This window comes from Akebia trifoliata, chromosome 8 (genome assembly GCF_017979445.1).
Source record: "Akebia trifoliata isolate Shusen 1 chromosome 8, ASM1797944v1, whole genome shotgun sequence".
NCBI lineage: Eukaryota > Viridiplantae > Streptophyta > Magnoliopsida > Ranunculales > Lardizabalaceae > Akebia > Akebia trifoliata.
In genome coordinates, this window is record NC_141382.1 from 50,212,153 (window position 1) to 50,228,824 (window position 16,672).

The following is a 16,672-nucleotide window of genomic DNA, read 5'->3' on the forward strand; positions in this document are numbered from 1 at the left end:
GAGGAGTTTGAAAATAAATTGATTTTAGATAATAATAAAAAATTAAGAATTTTTTTATTATTATTATAAATTGAAAATGATGGTACTTACATTAGTTTTTGTTGGTTTAGAAAAGAAGAACGAGGTTAAAGAGGACATTTCATAAGTAAAAAAAATGTAAGGATGTCTCAAATATTTACGGAAATGTTGAGTAGTGTCCAAACTCCAAATCATCAAAAAAAAAAAAAAAAAAAAAAAATTGAGAGGAGGGGGAGTATGTCACTAATTTAAAAGGTAAGGGATATCTCAAATATTCACCAAAACGTAAGTAAGGGGTGCAATGAAGGAGGAAGCGTGTTGTCAAATTGGAAAACAGGCAATATCTCAAATATTCACCAAAATAAAATATAGACAGGTCTTAATCACTAAGATATTTAGGGTTGGGGTGGGTGGAAGCAAAGGGGGCATGTCATTCGTTTGAAAAACACATGGGTATCTCAAAGAGTCTGGATCATATGCACCCAAGGTGGAGGATTGAACGAACCCCCCCCCCCCCCCCTCCCCTGCCCTGCCCTGCCCTGCCCCGCCCCCCAACCTCAACACATGCCACATAAGCAATAATCCAAGAAAATTTTGAAAAAGAGAGATTTTAGGCATTAAGTCCTTGGATTGTGACTTACATGGCATGTGTTTAGGTGTGAGAAGAGGGGAACAGATCCTCTGTGGTACCTATTTCTTGCAATTCCCTAAAGTTTGGTTGGACTGATGATAGAGTGTCACGTAATACATAGACCAAAATTCATTCATGAAATTTTCGAGCTACAATGATCGTTTATTTGAAACCCACTTTATCAGGTTGAAGAAGATGTGTTTTTTATTTTAAATTTTTAAATTTTTTTTTTGGTCAAATCTAATCCAAGTCATGATCAAAACATGGTTGCTGTGTTAGATTGTATTTTTGTGCATGATATCTCCACCATTGTTAGAGCACTACAGGGAACTGTAGGAAAATGTATTATAGAGAATCCATTCCCATAAGAGCTCCGATTTCAATCTTCCACCCTGGATGCATATGATATGGATTTGTATCTCAAATACACCAAAATGTGGAGAGGTTAAATAAAAATAGCTTATATTATCACATCGACTCTTGTTAACACCACCCCAAGATGTGTGTTAATTCTTTTTTATTTACATATAAATTAGGGGGTGGCAGTTGCAAAATTTGATCCGACAATAGGACTTGCGAGTCAACTTGAATTGGATGAATCGATAAATGTTTGAACACAAATCATTGAGATTAACCATTCAAATTGTCAATCTACTTGAATTGGATGAATTAATAAATGTTTGAACACAAATCATTGAGATCAACAATTCAAATTGTCAAGATTGACAATTTGAATGGTCGATCTCAATGATTTGAATAGCCATTTGAATTCCACCTTTTCTCATAATAACAAAGAAAAGAATGCATTTAATCCCAAGGGGTTGGCCTAGTGGCAAGGTCAATATTGATAAGTTACGTCAAGTGTTTGAACCCCACAAAGTTATAAATTTCTTGGGGCCACCCTCTAGGGTGTGTGTGACTGTGGGATTAGTCCCACTCTTAGCTGCCGAAAAAGGAAAGGGATGCATTTAGAAGGATGTTCCTACTAGAGCTTAAAATCGATCGCGGATACGGTTTGGATATGAGTATGTTTATATCCATATTCGAATTTTTTATTCAGATTCATATCCATATCTGAATCCATCTTGATTCCTAATAGTTAAAACCATATCCAAATCATTTTACTTTCATCAAATCCATATCCAGTTCCGATCAAATTAATTGGTTCGGATCGGATAATATCAAACCATTCAAAATTATTTCAAATAAATTTGTTAAAATATGATTAAATAGTGACAAGAACTCAAAACCTCTACATTTTGAAAAGAGGTTTTAACCATTACACCAAAATATTATTAATTGATGAAAAATAACTTAAAAAATATATAAATAGAACTTCCAAAATAATACATCATTCAGATCTTGACGAATATAAAAATGAAATCAAATTCGACCCGAATCCGACTCGAAGACATCAATTCATATCAAAATCATATTGTAATTTAGATATACTTGATGGGACCAAACCGACTAAATTCGAATTCAGTGCATTCAGATTTTGAATAAAATCCCACCATTTTAAGTCCCGGTCCCTACCCCATGATTTGTTAAATGGATTTCTTAAAAATTATATATTTATCAACTAGGAAGAGTACGGCTGACCTTCATGAATTTATGGATCTGCCCCATCTAAAAGAAAACCATGTATCCATCAACAAAGGGTACGGTTGACCTCATGTGCCCGGTAACATGCCAAGGGACACCATTTTCAATAGATGGTCCCATATTAATTTTCCCATACCTACTACTTATTTCAACCATAATAGAACTTGACTTGATTCGTGGCGATTGAGTCAAGTTGAGAACTTGCGAGTTAACTTGAATTGAATGAATCAATAAATATACATTAAATTTAAAAATAAGTATTACTTATGTAAAAGTAAATTATTTTTTTTCCTTTTTTCGTTCCACAAAAATATTGATCTATAGCTTAACAACTTTTGACTCAACTCACTCAATTAATTCGACAAATTGTCAATTGTTTTTTTGGGGTTGGTTCCATTGAGTGTTACAGTTGAGTCAGCTCAAAATGCATTCGAAACAAGTTGACTCAATCAAATTTTGAGTTGATTCGACAAATTATAAACTCTGAATGAGTTGGATATCAAGACCCTAAATTAGTTTCGGATTTTTAGGTCTGATGAAAACTAGCTCCTTGTTGGAGGTGGAAGTTTGAAGCAACCTTAAGAATCCTCAAAATGTTTTGCAAGTAGCCTCAATCATGATTTTAAATCTTGTCCGAGACTGAGATGTCCACCAATGAGACGAGTTAACAAGTTGTCTCAAAGACATGATTTGCTCTAATTCTAAGACATTTTTTAAAATCTCGTCTGAGACGATTTGATCTCGTTCATGGACGAGACCAGACGTCAAAACGAGTTTTAAAACCATGGCCTCAGCATTAGTAGGTAGACATTTGAAGATATAAAGAGCATACAAAATTATAAACAAGCTTCTATATTCAACATGAGGACATAAAGGTAAATCAATCAAATTGTAATAAGTTTGATAGTCATTAGACATCTATGTAAATAATCTAAGGGTATGTTTGATTGCATGGAAAGTCACTTTCCATGGAATTTGAAATCCATGGAAAATTGGTTGTGGAAAATAGGTAGGGTTGGAAAATCAAATTCCATTGTTTGATTTCACTTGGATAAAATCATGGAAAAATATGAGAAAAAAGAAGAAGAAGAGAATGAGGAAGAAGATGAGAGGAGGGGGAGAGGAAGAAGAAGATGACGAGGAAGAGGGAGGGGGGAGGATGTGGCGATGAAGGTGGCGGCGACGACAACGGCGACGGTGGCGGCAATGGCGACGAATACGACGGTGACGGTGGTGGCAATGGCGGCGGTGATGGCGGAGGCGATAACGGTGGCGGCGACGATGACGGCGACCATGGCAGCGACGGAGGTAAGTGAGGAAGATGGGGGGAGAACGTGGTGGTGGTGGTGGCGGAGGAGGTAAGGGATGAAAAAGAAAAAGAAGAAGAGAGAGAAAGAAGGTGGTCGGAGGCGGAACCGACGGCAACGGCGATGGTGACGACAGCGAGGTTAGTGTAATGGTGGTGGTGGTGGTGATAGTGATGGTGGTAGGGAAGAATTGAGGATGGAAAATATGGGTGGATTTCATTTTCCTACCCATATGGGTGGGAAAGTGAAATCCATGATTTAGTGGACTTTTTGAATGGGGTGGAAAATGATTTCCATTTCCATGTGCAATCAAACACTTGAAAAATGTCATTTTCCATGGAAATTGATTTTCCACCTTATTTTCCATGTGCAATCAAACATACCCTAAGTGTATGGCTGTTTTCTTAAATATTAAAAAAAACATAAACTGATTTAGTAATTTTGGCAAAAAAAACATAATTGTTTTAATAATTTTTCCTTGCTACGTGGGTGTGCTTTTGCCGCATTGATTTAGGCATGGGGCCTCTTGTACCAATTGCTTCATTATTATTTTTTGTTTCAATGATGATGGAAAAGATCAAGAGCAATTTAAACCTACTTGAAGCGATCAGATACAATTTGAATAGAATGCAGCATAACATACCCCACATTCTCGCAAATTCATCGTTGCTATTATGGATTTGATCAATGTGGACCCAAACACGAAAGAAAAGAAAAAGGGATTACTAAGGTGATTTATGATCAATTAAACGCGTAAGAATCAATTACATTGTCTCCTAACAACATGTTGGGTTTGGTACATGTTTTAATAAAGAGAAATTTATCAATATTTACTTCTAGATGTCTTCTTACCTTGAGAGAGTCGATTGAGTTATCCCGAGCTCATTATATTATAAAGATTCCATCAATTTAGATCATATATTTAAATGTTCAAAACATATTTGGATTAATTTGAGTAGGGTTGGCAATGGATCAGTCCGGTACTAGGTCAATACCATTCCAATACCGATTGAACTTTTTTTAAACTTGTACCCGATCTGATTGAATTAATGCATATGTGAACCGAATCTTATCCATTTCATTTCATCTTTAATCCGAAACCGATCCAATCCAAACACATGTCTTATTTTTAAAATATCAATGTTCATCAAATATAAAAAATATACAATTAAAAAAAATCTACTTACCAAGTACAAATATAGAGGGAAACAAAAAAGACTAAATTTTTTTATCTGCATATATTTATAGGAAATTGAGAATAATAATAATAAATTTATTAAAAATATGTTCATGTCAGAATTTTTTTTTTCCGGAGAGGATTGGGGTACATCCGAATTCAATCCGAAATTGTTTCGGATCCAACATTTCGATCTAAAAATTTGATTTTTCATATTTTTTATGATCTGGTCAATTTGGATTAATTCGAACATCGGGTATATTTTAGATCATTGCCAATCCTAAATTTGAGGATTGAATCCAATTGGATCATCGACACACTCTAATTACGTAAACAAAGAATTTGTGTTCTACTATGAGATCATGTTCGTAGCTAGATCTAGATTTTACATGTTATAAGGTGAATCCCTCTGAGACTCCCTGGCGTAAAGACTTATGTGGCCTATTTACAAAAATGAGGATCCCAAATTGCATGAGTGGTTAGTAGGTCTTTCACGTAAAAGTTCATGTACCGACAATTCAAAATTTCATTATCAAGATTCATGAAATAGAAAATTTCCAAAAGTTCTCGACAAAATTATGACTAAATTCATTAAGTTACAAGCAAAAATATTCTGATAAAAACATTCCCTCAACGATGTCATCATGATCCTTGCAATTTTGAGTGGTAGCAATTCCAAAACTAATTACGACAAGTCTTGGTTAAAACTTGAAAATAATCATTTTAGCAATCGTATGACGTAATAATTCTCGAGATTCACTTTGAATCAGTGTATTTAATATTGGACACTGAATCCTGATCCATGGATTCGATCTAAATCCGACCCGTTTCATATGCTATGTTGTTATGGTGGTGGTTGAGGTAAAACGGTGTCATTGTCAGTCACATGAGGTGCATAAGCATAAAGACAACATTTGCGGGGGATGGTGGGCACCCTCGCATGTGCTTGAAAAAGTAGCCGTTGCAACAAACCTCTTTAAGATTTCAAACCCACGTATATTTTATTATTCGAGTAAGCACCCCCTTAAACATGACTATTTATTAAAAATAGCACCACTAAGGCTTCAATATTCAACATAACCCCTTCCATATATAAAAGTAGTTTTATAGCGAGCTACCGAATTAAATGACCTCACATGTTTCTACCAAATTGTTGAAATAGTTATTTCACCATATCTTGGGCCATACCACCGGTAAGATATGGATATGTTAATTTAAACTATATTTTAATATATTAACTTAAGATTTTGGAATTTGTCTAGTTGGATTTCATGGAATTAGGGTTTCAAAATTGTGGAATTACCTCATCAATCATTTGAATTAGGGTCTTTTGGGAGTAGACACTCCGTAGCTTGTTTCTCTTGTAGATCTCTGTAGTTAATTTCAATGGTTGAGGGTGTGCCACATCATCAAGACGATTTCTTTCAATTGTTTAAATTTAGGATTCCTCTAATATTCCATCTTCAAATCTGATCTAAGTCGAGAGTACAAGAAGACTGAGTTGTCATTATTGTTATTTTTTTCAATGTGGTGTTATGTGGACGATAGAACAATTGTTACAGGAAAAATAAGCTACAAAGGATCCATTCCCCTCTCTTTGAGTTATTATGAATTCGAATAAAAAAGAAAGAATATTAGGATTACTACATAATTTGGCTCTTTATTTCATGAATTAGACTAGTCTGACTCGATACAATGCCCACATCTAGCTCATTGACAATCCTAATTCATCTTGCAACCAACAAGGGTAGGTTAGGGGAGTTCGAGTTGATGAAATGATGGTATGATAAGTCATGAGAAGTAAGCATGTTGTTAGAGTCATAAATTCGTTGTATTTTAGAACACACATTTTTGTTATTTTATGAATTGTGGAATACATTTTGGGTCCATTAACCTTATAGACTCATCTTTCAAGGGACTTGATTATAAACATTCAAATGGAGATCTTTTGGTGGCTCCAAACATAGGGGCGGATATTATAGTGGGGGCACTTGCCCTACAAAAAATTTCAAAGTGTATAGATTAGTGAGTTATTACAACATATTTTAGTGATGGATAAAATAATTTGCCACTATCGTACCCATAGAAAAAAAAATTCACTCTTGATTATCCTCTGAAATATTTCTTTTCACTCTTAGTTGCCCCCATAACAAATTCCATACTCTTACTTGCCCCCACATAGGCAAAATCCAGGCTCCACTCCTATCCAAATATAGACACTTAATGTAATTGTTGACCTAGTTATTAGATTTTGTAATTTTATTAATTCTTAGTTATAGATTTGACTATTTTTTGTCAGACAAATGTAACATCCATACTTAGTTCTATATAAGTTGGAATCCAATTTATATGATAAAACACAATGAAATAGTCCACTTGTGGGGGCATAAATGTCCCATCTAAGCTACAGTGACACACTTTATTACTTTCCCCATATCCTTTCAATTTTATTGTCTTTACCATCATTCTCTTTTATTCCTAATTTTTTTAATGACCTCTCTAACTTTACTATGCATCATTTTTTATCTCTTTAAGCTCAAAGATTTTTTAATAATACCCCTTCAATTTTGTTATTTTTCTTTTTTACCCTTTAACTCTCAAAGAGGAGGTCCATGCCGTTTGAATTGAAATATAAAATACAATGAATTATTATAGTTGAATTTTTTAAGTTAGAGATAAATGTCCCATCAACTATAATTTTGTAGTTTGACAAATGTCTCATCCAACTATAACTACAATTTTTGTCTTTTCTCTTATTTCCTTCTAATTTTATTATATTCTATCTTTAATCCATCAAACAATCAAGTTATAATTTTGTAAGGTTCACTTTATTTTTTTTACTCTTCACTGTTTCTAATTTTACTATATTGTATTTTATTATATTTTCATTTTTTATTTCTTTAATTTTATTATATATATATTTTTCCATGTCCGACATGCCACGATTTATAAGAGACAAAGCGGTATTAGTATCTGTAAATTTGACCAACTATAAGGATAGTTTAGTAATTCCACCTTCCAATATCCATGCCGCCAGATTACATTAAATCAGATTACCCGACCAGGGGTGCTATTATAAATACCTTAAATTCAAGCACCCGACAACAAAATGCTCGATTGCCCGTTTTTTCGTCTTGCACTTTTTCGATCTTTATCGAAAATACAATATTAAGTAATTATATTATATTTAATTTATTTAACATTTTTCATTAATCTCCGACATTTTCGGCCTCTTTGTCCGGAGCGTCTGAAAACCCTAAAAAATAAGTTTCTCACACTAACTCCACTCTCTGCAACTGAAAAGCTTCTTCAATGGCAGAATCATAAATATAAGCTTTTGAGCCTCTTCATCCACATTAGTTTTCTTCTGCGATTCCAGACATTCAGATCGTTTGTAAATGCGATCATCGCATTCGAAGATTCCTATAGTTTGATCTTTCTTCTGAAACCCTACTTTTTCTTCCATTTGTTCCTCTCCTTTGGTGAAGAAAACGTAATGTAGCTGGTCCAGTGATTCGTTCTTCTTTCGGTTGCACCAAAAAAGCATAAAGCATCGATTTTTTTTTTTCTTGCTTTCTTTCTCCTCGCCATTTCAGCTTCTTTGTTGGTTTTTATACGACTATCGTAGTTTCTTTGATTCCTTGCGTGGATCGGAGATGGTAAAAGTTATAGCTTTTCTGGATTTGAGTTTAATAGCATAATTAAAGATTAACGATTTTGTTTTCAGGCGCAATTCCGCTATTTAGTTTCAAGTCTTTTAGTGTTTGAAACCCTATTTTTTTTGTGCTTTTCTCTAACTACAGATGCTTTGATGGCAGGAACTTAATTGTTATCTCACTTAACAGTAGATAAAAACCCTCGTTGTGGTTGGTTTCTAAAATCTGAGCTTCTTTAGTTACAAAACACTCAACATCTTGGCCTCGAAGATTCCTTCGACATTTTTTCCAGGTAAGAACTTAACTTCCGATTCGTTTTTTTACCAAGTCCAGTCTATTAAAGGCCCGCTTGGATTGCCATTTTCGCGCCAGAAATTATGTAAATATTTGCATGCAAATCTTTAAAGATACTCTCATTTTTCTGGTGCAAAAGTTTCTAACCAAACTAGTCCTTAAATAGTAGGAATGACTAGTGAGCTCTGTATTTTTCTTCTTTTTGTTTTTTTTTTTTGTTTTTTGTTTTTTTGTCTTTTTTTTGTTCAATTTCACTGTTAACAACCTTATCTTTCTTGTGGTCCTCTGCAACTAACTTGGCCAAGTGGGCATTCGGGTAATGGGTATTACAATTTTTCTCTTGTATTTGAGAATACATGTAGAGATAGATTACTATTGTGTTTTTTCTGCTCTAGTAAATCTTCATCTCTAGTTTCTTCAATTGCAGAAAAAAAATATGTTTTTGGGTTTTGTGCCACACTTTATAGAATATATTTTTGGCCCCAAAATTTTTGATCCTCTCTTTCCCTCACACACATGTGTGTTGCCTTTCACTGTTTTGTAGAGTAAAAGATTTTATTATCTTTTCTTTCATTGCATCTCTCTTTCTTACTAGTTTTTATTTTATTTTGGCTAAATTTATATGAACAGTTGGTATCCTTCAAAGAAGAAACAGATCTTGGTGATCACTGTTGTTACCATTTGTTTGGTGAGATGACAACAATGGAGGTCGGATGCACAGTTTTGGTGTTGTTTGGCCTTCTGGTTTTTGGTAAGGCAGAGGTTTACATTGTGTCTGTTGAAGGGGAGCCTGTGGTGAGTTATAGAGGGGGCGTTGAAGGATTTGCAGCCACTGCTGCTGATTCTGATGAAAAGATTGATATCACCAGGTATTGGAATTTTCTTTTTTCCCGATCCTTCAAAGGAAAATAACAGGGTCTCAAATCTCGGCCAAGTCACTAGGCACCCTTTATAACCAAACGTTGTTCCGATACTGTTTGCCATCTGATTCAAAGAATTCAAATTATAACTGTATTTGCTCACTATTTTTTTCCTCTTCCATGGGCATCTTTGCAGTGAATTGGTTACGGCCTACTCTCATCACCTTGAGAAGAAACATGATATGCTTCTAACATCGTTGTTTGAACTTGGGACCTACAAGAAGCTCTACAGCTATAGCCATCTTATCAATGGTTTTGCTGTCCACACTACACCCGAACAGGTGAACTATGCCATAGTCACAAAATTCTCTGAATTTCTCTTAAAATTTTCCGAATTAGGGGGTTAGCCGATTAAATCAACGAATTGATGAATTAATTGATGATTCCTCAATTAATCATGGAATATAGTAACATTTTTACCCTCTACCTACAAATTTTTTTATTTTTTCAATATTCAAACATCAAGAAGAAGATAGGGTTTTTAAAGAGGTTGAAGATGATGGGTTTTGGTAAGAAACCCAAAATTTTTTTTTGTATAATCTCCGAAATTTTCCCAAATTTTTTTACGGAACTTTCCTGAATTTAGCCGAATTGAACCCTCTCCAAAAAATTATCGAATCCGAACTTTGTTACTATGAAGTATGCATGTAGTTCATTTTTTGTTACTTCTATATCAGTGTTTTTTTAATTATATATATGAATAAATCTCCACCCCCTTATGCAAGTTCAATTTGTTTGGTAGGCAGAAGCTCTTAGACGAGTCCCTGGTGTGAAGTCTGTAGAGAGAGATTGGAAGGTGAAGAGATTGACAACACATACACCTCAATTTTTAGGCCTTCCAATGGGAGTGTGGCCAACAGGTGGTGGCTGTGAAAAAGCTGGGGAAGACATTGTGATAGGTTTTATAGATTCAGGGATATATCCGTTACATCCGAGCTTTGGAACCCACAACACTGCACCATATGAGCCTGTTCCTAATTACAGAGGAAAGTGTGAAATAGATCCAGACACTAAGAGGAACTTCTGCAATGGGAAGATTGTTGGAGCCCAACATTTTGCAGCCGCTGCAATTGCTGCTGGAGTATTTAATCCGGCAATCGATTTTGCGTCTCCGTTAGACGGTGATGGCCATGGAAGGTTGGATTCGTTATACTTGTATAGCATCAATTATCTCCCCATCTCTAGTTGGAATTGTTAAATCTTTCTTTATGTTTACATGACTTACTTCACTTGATGACAGCTTATTTTCTTTCCCTTGTGTTGTTTCCTTGTAATGTTCTCTTGTATTAATTTTTTATTTTGTTATTTTTAAAATTGATTAACAGCCACACAGCATCAATTGCAGCTGGAAATAATGGAATTCCTGTGCGAATGCATGGAGTTGAATTTGGCAAAGCAAGTGGGATGGCTCCCCGTGCTAGGTGAGGGGTTATATCTCATTACCAATTTTAACAATGTCTAGGTGTTGATTTATTGGCAAATTCTCTTCTATGTTTCTTTTGTTTGCATGACGATGATCCTGTTTGAACGGTTCAGGATTGCTGTATACAAGGCCCTTTACAGGCTTTTTGGAGGATTTGTGGCTGATGTAGTAGCTGCCATTGAGCAGGTATGCAACCTTTTCATGACTAAAGGAGTAAGATAATAGTGAAATATACCTATGTATTCATTTTCTTAGACCTGAGCAATGTGCACAGACTCTTCCTTTTCCCACTTTCTTCCTCCTTTTTATCTTCCAAAAAACTTTGATATTTGGGTCTTTGGATGGAATGTGACTCATCTGAATTCTAGTTTGCATTCCTCCCTTATAGCCACCAATTAATAGATGAGGTCATTTTGATGAGCCATTGCATTACATTGTAATCATAAGAACAGGAAATCGTTGTTTAATTGTGTGTTGATATTGGGAGAAAATAATGTCAATGGTTCTGTACCTTCTTAAAATTTTCTATTTGTTGTATATTGGTATTTCTATGAAACAGGGACATGGAGACGTGTGTTGTTGCCTAACACTGGTACAAGGTGTTGGACATGCCTCCCTTACAAAGCCTGAATGCCATCCATATCCGTGTACTATAACACAATAGTTTAGCTATGCTGGACTTAAATTTCTATTTTTCTAATACAAGGAAAGAAATATATGAAGAGTAAAACCAACGTTTCTATACATTAAAAAGTGGTTTTCTAATATTAAACCATGGTTGTGTTTAAATGTCTTGTCCAAGGCTGGAACAAAACATTGAACCCAATATTGAATGTTTCGGTCAAGACAATCTCGGATTTTCTCCTAACTGAAACGTTGCCTTGGGATGAGATTTTAAACCTTGTTTGTGTTAACAATTTTATAAAGTTTTGTATGGAGGATGGGTTCTGCTCCTACCCTCTTTTGGAAGCTAGATTTTAATAGAAAATATTCAAATAAATGGTGACACTACCCTAGGTTTTAGGCTGTCTGCCAGGGTGTGCCAGTGTATTGATACATGTCTGTCATGGAAAACCCCAAAAGTGCTTTGTCCATGTGTCCTATTGGCTATTTATGTTAGATTTTACACATTCAAAATCCTAAAACATGACTTTAATATACTTTGATTTTTTCCAATATGATCTAATTTATCACATATCTCAAACATACTATTCATTCAATGTAAAACGAGTTAAGGGTACTTACCTTGTGCCATTGTGAAATCGTTGATTCACAACGTTGGAGGTGTGCCTCTCTATCCACGTGTTCCTTGAAGCTTTTGAAATCCCAATCAAATTGATCCTTCTAGACTCACCTTCTCCCTTCTTTCTATATGGATCGGCTAGGTATTAGTGATTGATGGATATCACTCTTATGAATTCTCTACTTATGCGTTTTCCACACATACGTTCTCTCTATTTGTTTCTTACTTGCCAATATGGGGTCGCCGATCCCCTTTTATATAGATGAAGGTTGAGGGCCTAGAGTTATTCTTTTTGTAAGTTTCCTATCCATCAAGGTCGCTTACTAACTTTAAAGAATATTCATAATTCTAACGATATTGAGATTCTTTAAATATCGATATCTATAATGTATATAGAATCCTCGTGCAACTAAAACAACAAAACCATGAGGTCAATTGGATCACACGACAGAATTCTAACAATTTAACCATCTAAAACAGACAATTGCTACTTATTTTTCCGGGAACTCCACTTTGCTCTCACTCTCCTTCCCTTAGTATCTATAACATTATTCTCTGGCCAATCTATTGGACATTCTGGTCAGTGGTTGCTATCAATGTTTGTAGAAAAGAGATTAACTTGAAAATTGGATGATTCACATGGACCCAAATCATAGATTTATATAGAGAATTGGAACATCCGAAGAAAAAAAGCTAATCTTATCTAGTATTTGATTGACTCTTATTTAATTCCAAACTGATGCTAATTAAGATCATGCTAATTGTGATGAGAATCAACAATGAACAATATATCTCATTTATATATATATATTATATATATATATATAAAGAAACGGTGTATCTCTGACACCTTAGTTATAATGCATCAATAATATGTTTAGCAAGTGTTTCAATGATAGTATATGGATTTTAATCCCTTACCACTTGTAAACAGGCTGTTCAGGATGGTGTGGACATTCTCAATCTGTCAGTGGGACCAAACAGTCCACCTGCAACTACCAGGACCACATTTTTAAACCCCTTCGATGCTACACTTCTTTCAGCTGTGAAAGCAGGAGTGTTTGTTGTTCAGGCTGCAGGAAATGGAGGTCCTTTCCCAAAAACCTTGGTGTCTTACAGTCCATGGATAGCAACTGTAGCTGCTGCAGTTGATGACCGCAGATACAAAAATCATTTGTTCCTGGGCAACGGCAAAACCTTACCTGGGATTGGTTTGTCACGTAAGTCTTTATTAAATGCTTATTTATCTTTCTCATATTTGTTAGATTTTGTTAGGCTTTTAGAAGATACATAATTGAGCCTGCACGAACTTGCTTTGCAATGAATCAAAATCGAAAGGTTGATCAAGACACCAGTAGCACAACAAATATTAGTTGATACACTCATTAAGGGGTTCTGACAATGTTTTACCTCGTAGATAATTCTGTTCAGTTTGAGTAAGTTTTTGGGAATCAATTAAAAATAAAGGTGTCATTCCTTGCCGTTTTGTAAAACTTCATATACAGAACTAAATGCTAATTATTTCTTTTTTATTAGCTTATGGAGGAAATTTATTTTTCGATTAAACTGCTTCCTTCTTATTATACCCATTGGATCCTGCCTCTCCATCTTAAAAAAAAAAGTATGAAAATTGCCCCCCTTTACCTTGAATTCTCGAAAAACCAACCACAACTGCCTTATCTTCCTTCAAACCCAAAAAGAACATCTACTTTGTTCCATGAAGTTGGTATGGTTTAAAAGACGAGGGACTTCTGGTCATGGTGAAGAATTTTCTCATTTTCACACTTCCATGTGATCTAGTGTTTTTTGTATGATTGTCATGTTTTGGCTATCCTCCGTTTTAGATAGTACTTAGTATTGATCAAGTGACAATACATAGTATGTGGTCCTATAGCCCTTCATTATGGTCTATGGGGGATCTCCATGTTTGGAACCCAACACAACCGGTCAATCATAATGATTTGTAGAATTTATTTTATTTATTTCTCCTTTTTTGTGGCTCCAAAAGGTTATCGGGGTACTACAGCATCTGCTGCTGATGACAATTCTTGCTTTACTAAGAGTCCCCATTGTGTCTATTTCAGTATCCATCCAATGATGGGTCTCATCAACTGCATGTGCATGTACTGCATTGCCTGCTGTAGACTGTATTTGTGGCTAAGAAGGGTTGGACTACAAAATTCCTGTTTTAGCTGAAGGATGTTTTTTTTTTTTTGACTCATTACAGCTGCTACACATTCGAATAGCACTTTTACCCTTGTAGCTGCTAATGATGTAATGCTGGATTCTTCGGTTACGAAGTACAGTCCTTCAGACTGCCAAAAGCCAGAAGTTTTAAAGAAGAATTTGGTGGAGGGAAATATTCTTCTTTGTGGGTATTCCTTCAATTTTGTTGTTGGTACTGCCTCAGTCCAGAAGGTTTCTGAAACAGCAAAGAGTCTTGGTGCAATTGGCTTTGTTCTTGCTGTGGAAAATGTTTCTCCAGGGACGAAATTTGATCCTGTTCCAGTTGGCATTCCTGGGATTCTCATCACTGATGTCAGCCAGTCCATGGTAAACATCCTATGTCCAGTCTCCTTGTTCATATGAAACTATTAAAGTAGTTCAATTTTTTGTCAGATATCAATAGTTAGAATTTATTCAAATTTAAACCCCTTTCTGATCCTTGTAAAAAAGAGCCAACCTGGCACAATTTTTGGGCTCAATAGACCTTATGAATTAATTTACTCAGCCGTTGAGAAACCTACACTTCAAAAATCACATTGATTGGTGGGATTTTGAAAACCAATGTTTGTTTATTTATGGGCTTGACTCCCTTTTAAAAAAATGCTCAAATTCAATGGTCATGGTGTTACCGCAGGATCTTATAGACTATTACAACAGCTCTACTTCAAGAGATTGGACTGGACGAGTCACTAGCTTCAATGCAACAGGTAGCATCGGGGATGGTTTGAAGCCTATACTCCACCAATCAGCACCTCAGGTGGCAATATTTTCTTCCCGAGGGCCAGACATAAAAGATTTTAACTTCCAAGATGCTGATCTTCTGAAACCAGATATTCTAGCTCCTGGTTCTCTTATTTGGGCAGCCTGGTCCCCAAATGGAACAGATGAAGTTAATTACTTAGGTAACAAGCTCAATGGTTTTCAACAAACACATTTTTCTCTCTAGTTTTGTTGATCAAGTATGCTTTGAAATAGTTAAGTTTTGCTTAATATGTCTGAAACCATGGGTATGCACAATATACAATATTTTAACATATTCGGATTTTCTCTTGTTTTGATCAGGAGAAAGATTTGCTATGGTATCTGGAACTAGCATGGCTACACCACATGTTGCAGGGATAGCAGCTCTTGTAAAGCAGAAGCACCCCAATTGGAGCCCAGCTGCCATCAAATCAGCCTTGATGACAACGGCAGCAACAGTGGATCGAGCAGACAGACCTCTTCAAGCCCAGCAATATTCTGGATCAGAAACCATGACATTGGTAACCGCTACACCATTCGATTATGGCAGTGGCCATGTCAATCCAAGAGCTGCTCTAGATCCTGGACTCATCTTCGATGCAGGTATCTTCATAGTTTAAAGTTTTGTACCATCTTGGAATATTTTGAGACATTCCGGTTTTGGCCAAGACCAGAACGAAACATTGAATATTGTGGTCAAGACAGTCTCGGTTTTCCTGTTGACCAAGACATTGCTTCGAGACGAGATTTTAAAACTTGGGATATTTATCAGTCTTAAACTCAAATGGGTTTTGCAGGCTATAGTGATTACGTGAAGTTCATGTGTACAACACCTGGCATTGATCCACATGAGATTGCGAACTTCACAAGCTCATCCTGCAACTCCACAAGCGGTACTCCAACAGATCTCAACACCCCATCAATCACCGTCTCCCATCTCGTAGGAACTCGAACCATTACTCGTACTGTCACTAATGTTGCTGAGGAGGAGACTTACGTCATCACGACTAGGATGTCACCAGAGATCGCAATTGAAGCTAGCCTGCCAGCGATGACTCTACTTTCTGGTGCATCACGGAACTTCACAGTGTCTCTTACTGTTAGATCAGTGACTGGAAGCTACAGCTTTGGAGAGGTATTGATGAAAGGTAGCAAAGGTCACAGGGTAAGGATCCCAGTAGTTGCCATGGGCTACTACCACTAAGGTAAGTTAAGGTGGTTTCTATATCATGTGAAATGGTTTTGGTATTCTTTGTAGTCTCAAGGAATAAGAGATATAAAGGCATGCATTTAATATAAAACATATACATATAAATTATATATTGATGTAAATGTAATAACTTGTGTAAGAAGGAGACTCCTTGTTTCCACTAAATGTAAGTTTTCATTGGAGGTTTTGACTTTGAATCTATTGGGTGAATATTTTTCTTC

The 16,672-nt window shown here is 35.6% G+C and overlaps 1 protein-coding gene across 1 annotated transcript; it reads left to right on the forward strand.

The window, feature by feature from the left end:
- Positions 1-7,945: 7,945 nt before the first annotated feature.
- Positions 7,946-16,672, forward strand: LOC147397552 (subtilisin-like protease SBT2.6). Its single transcript, XM_086449308.1, has 12 exons — positions 7,946-8,397; positions 8,557-8,686; positions 9,319-9,557; positions 9,745-9,889; positions 10,351-10,745; positions 10,934-11,029; positions 11,145-11,217; positions 13,209-13,494; positions 14,502-14,827; positions 15,135-15,402; positions 15,563-15,844; positions 16,039-16,672. The coding sequence occupies exons 3-12, from the start codon at positions 9,382-9,384 to the stop codon at positions 16,443-16,445; spliced, it is 2,454 nt and encodes an 817-aa protein (XP_086305434.1). The 5' UTR covers positions 7,946-8,397; positions 8,557-8,686; positions 9,319-9,381; the 3' UTR covers positions 16,446-16,672.

Bases quoted from the DNA above. Each gene is read 5' to 3' on its own strand.
- LOC147397552 (XM_086449308.1), top strand. From the start codon at position 9,382: ATGACAACAATGGAGGTCGGATGCACAGTTTTGGTGTTGTTTGGCCTT. The intron at 9,558-9,744 runs GTATTGGAATTT...GCATCTTTGCAG, and splicing joins GAAAAGATTGATATCACCAG to TGAATTGGTTACGGCCTACT. The intron at 15,845-16,038 runs GTATCTTCATAG...TGGGTTTTGCAG, and splicing joins TGGACTCATCTTCGATGCAG to GCTATAGTGATTACGTGAAG.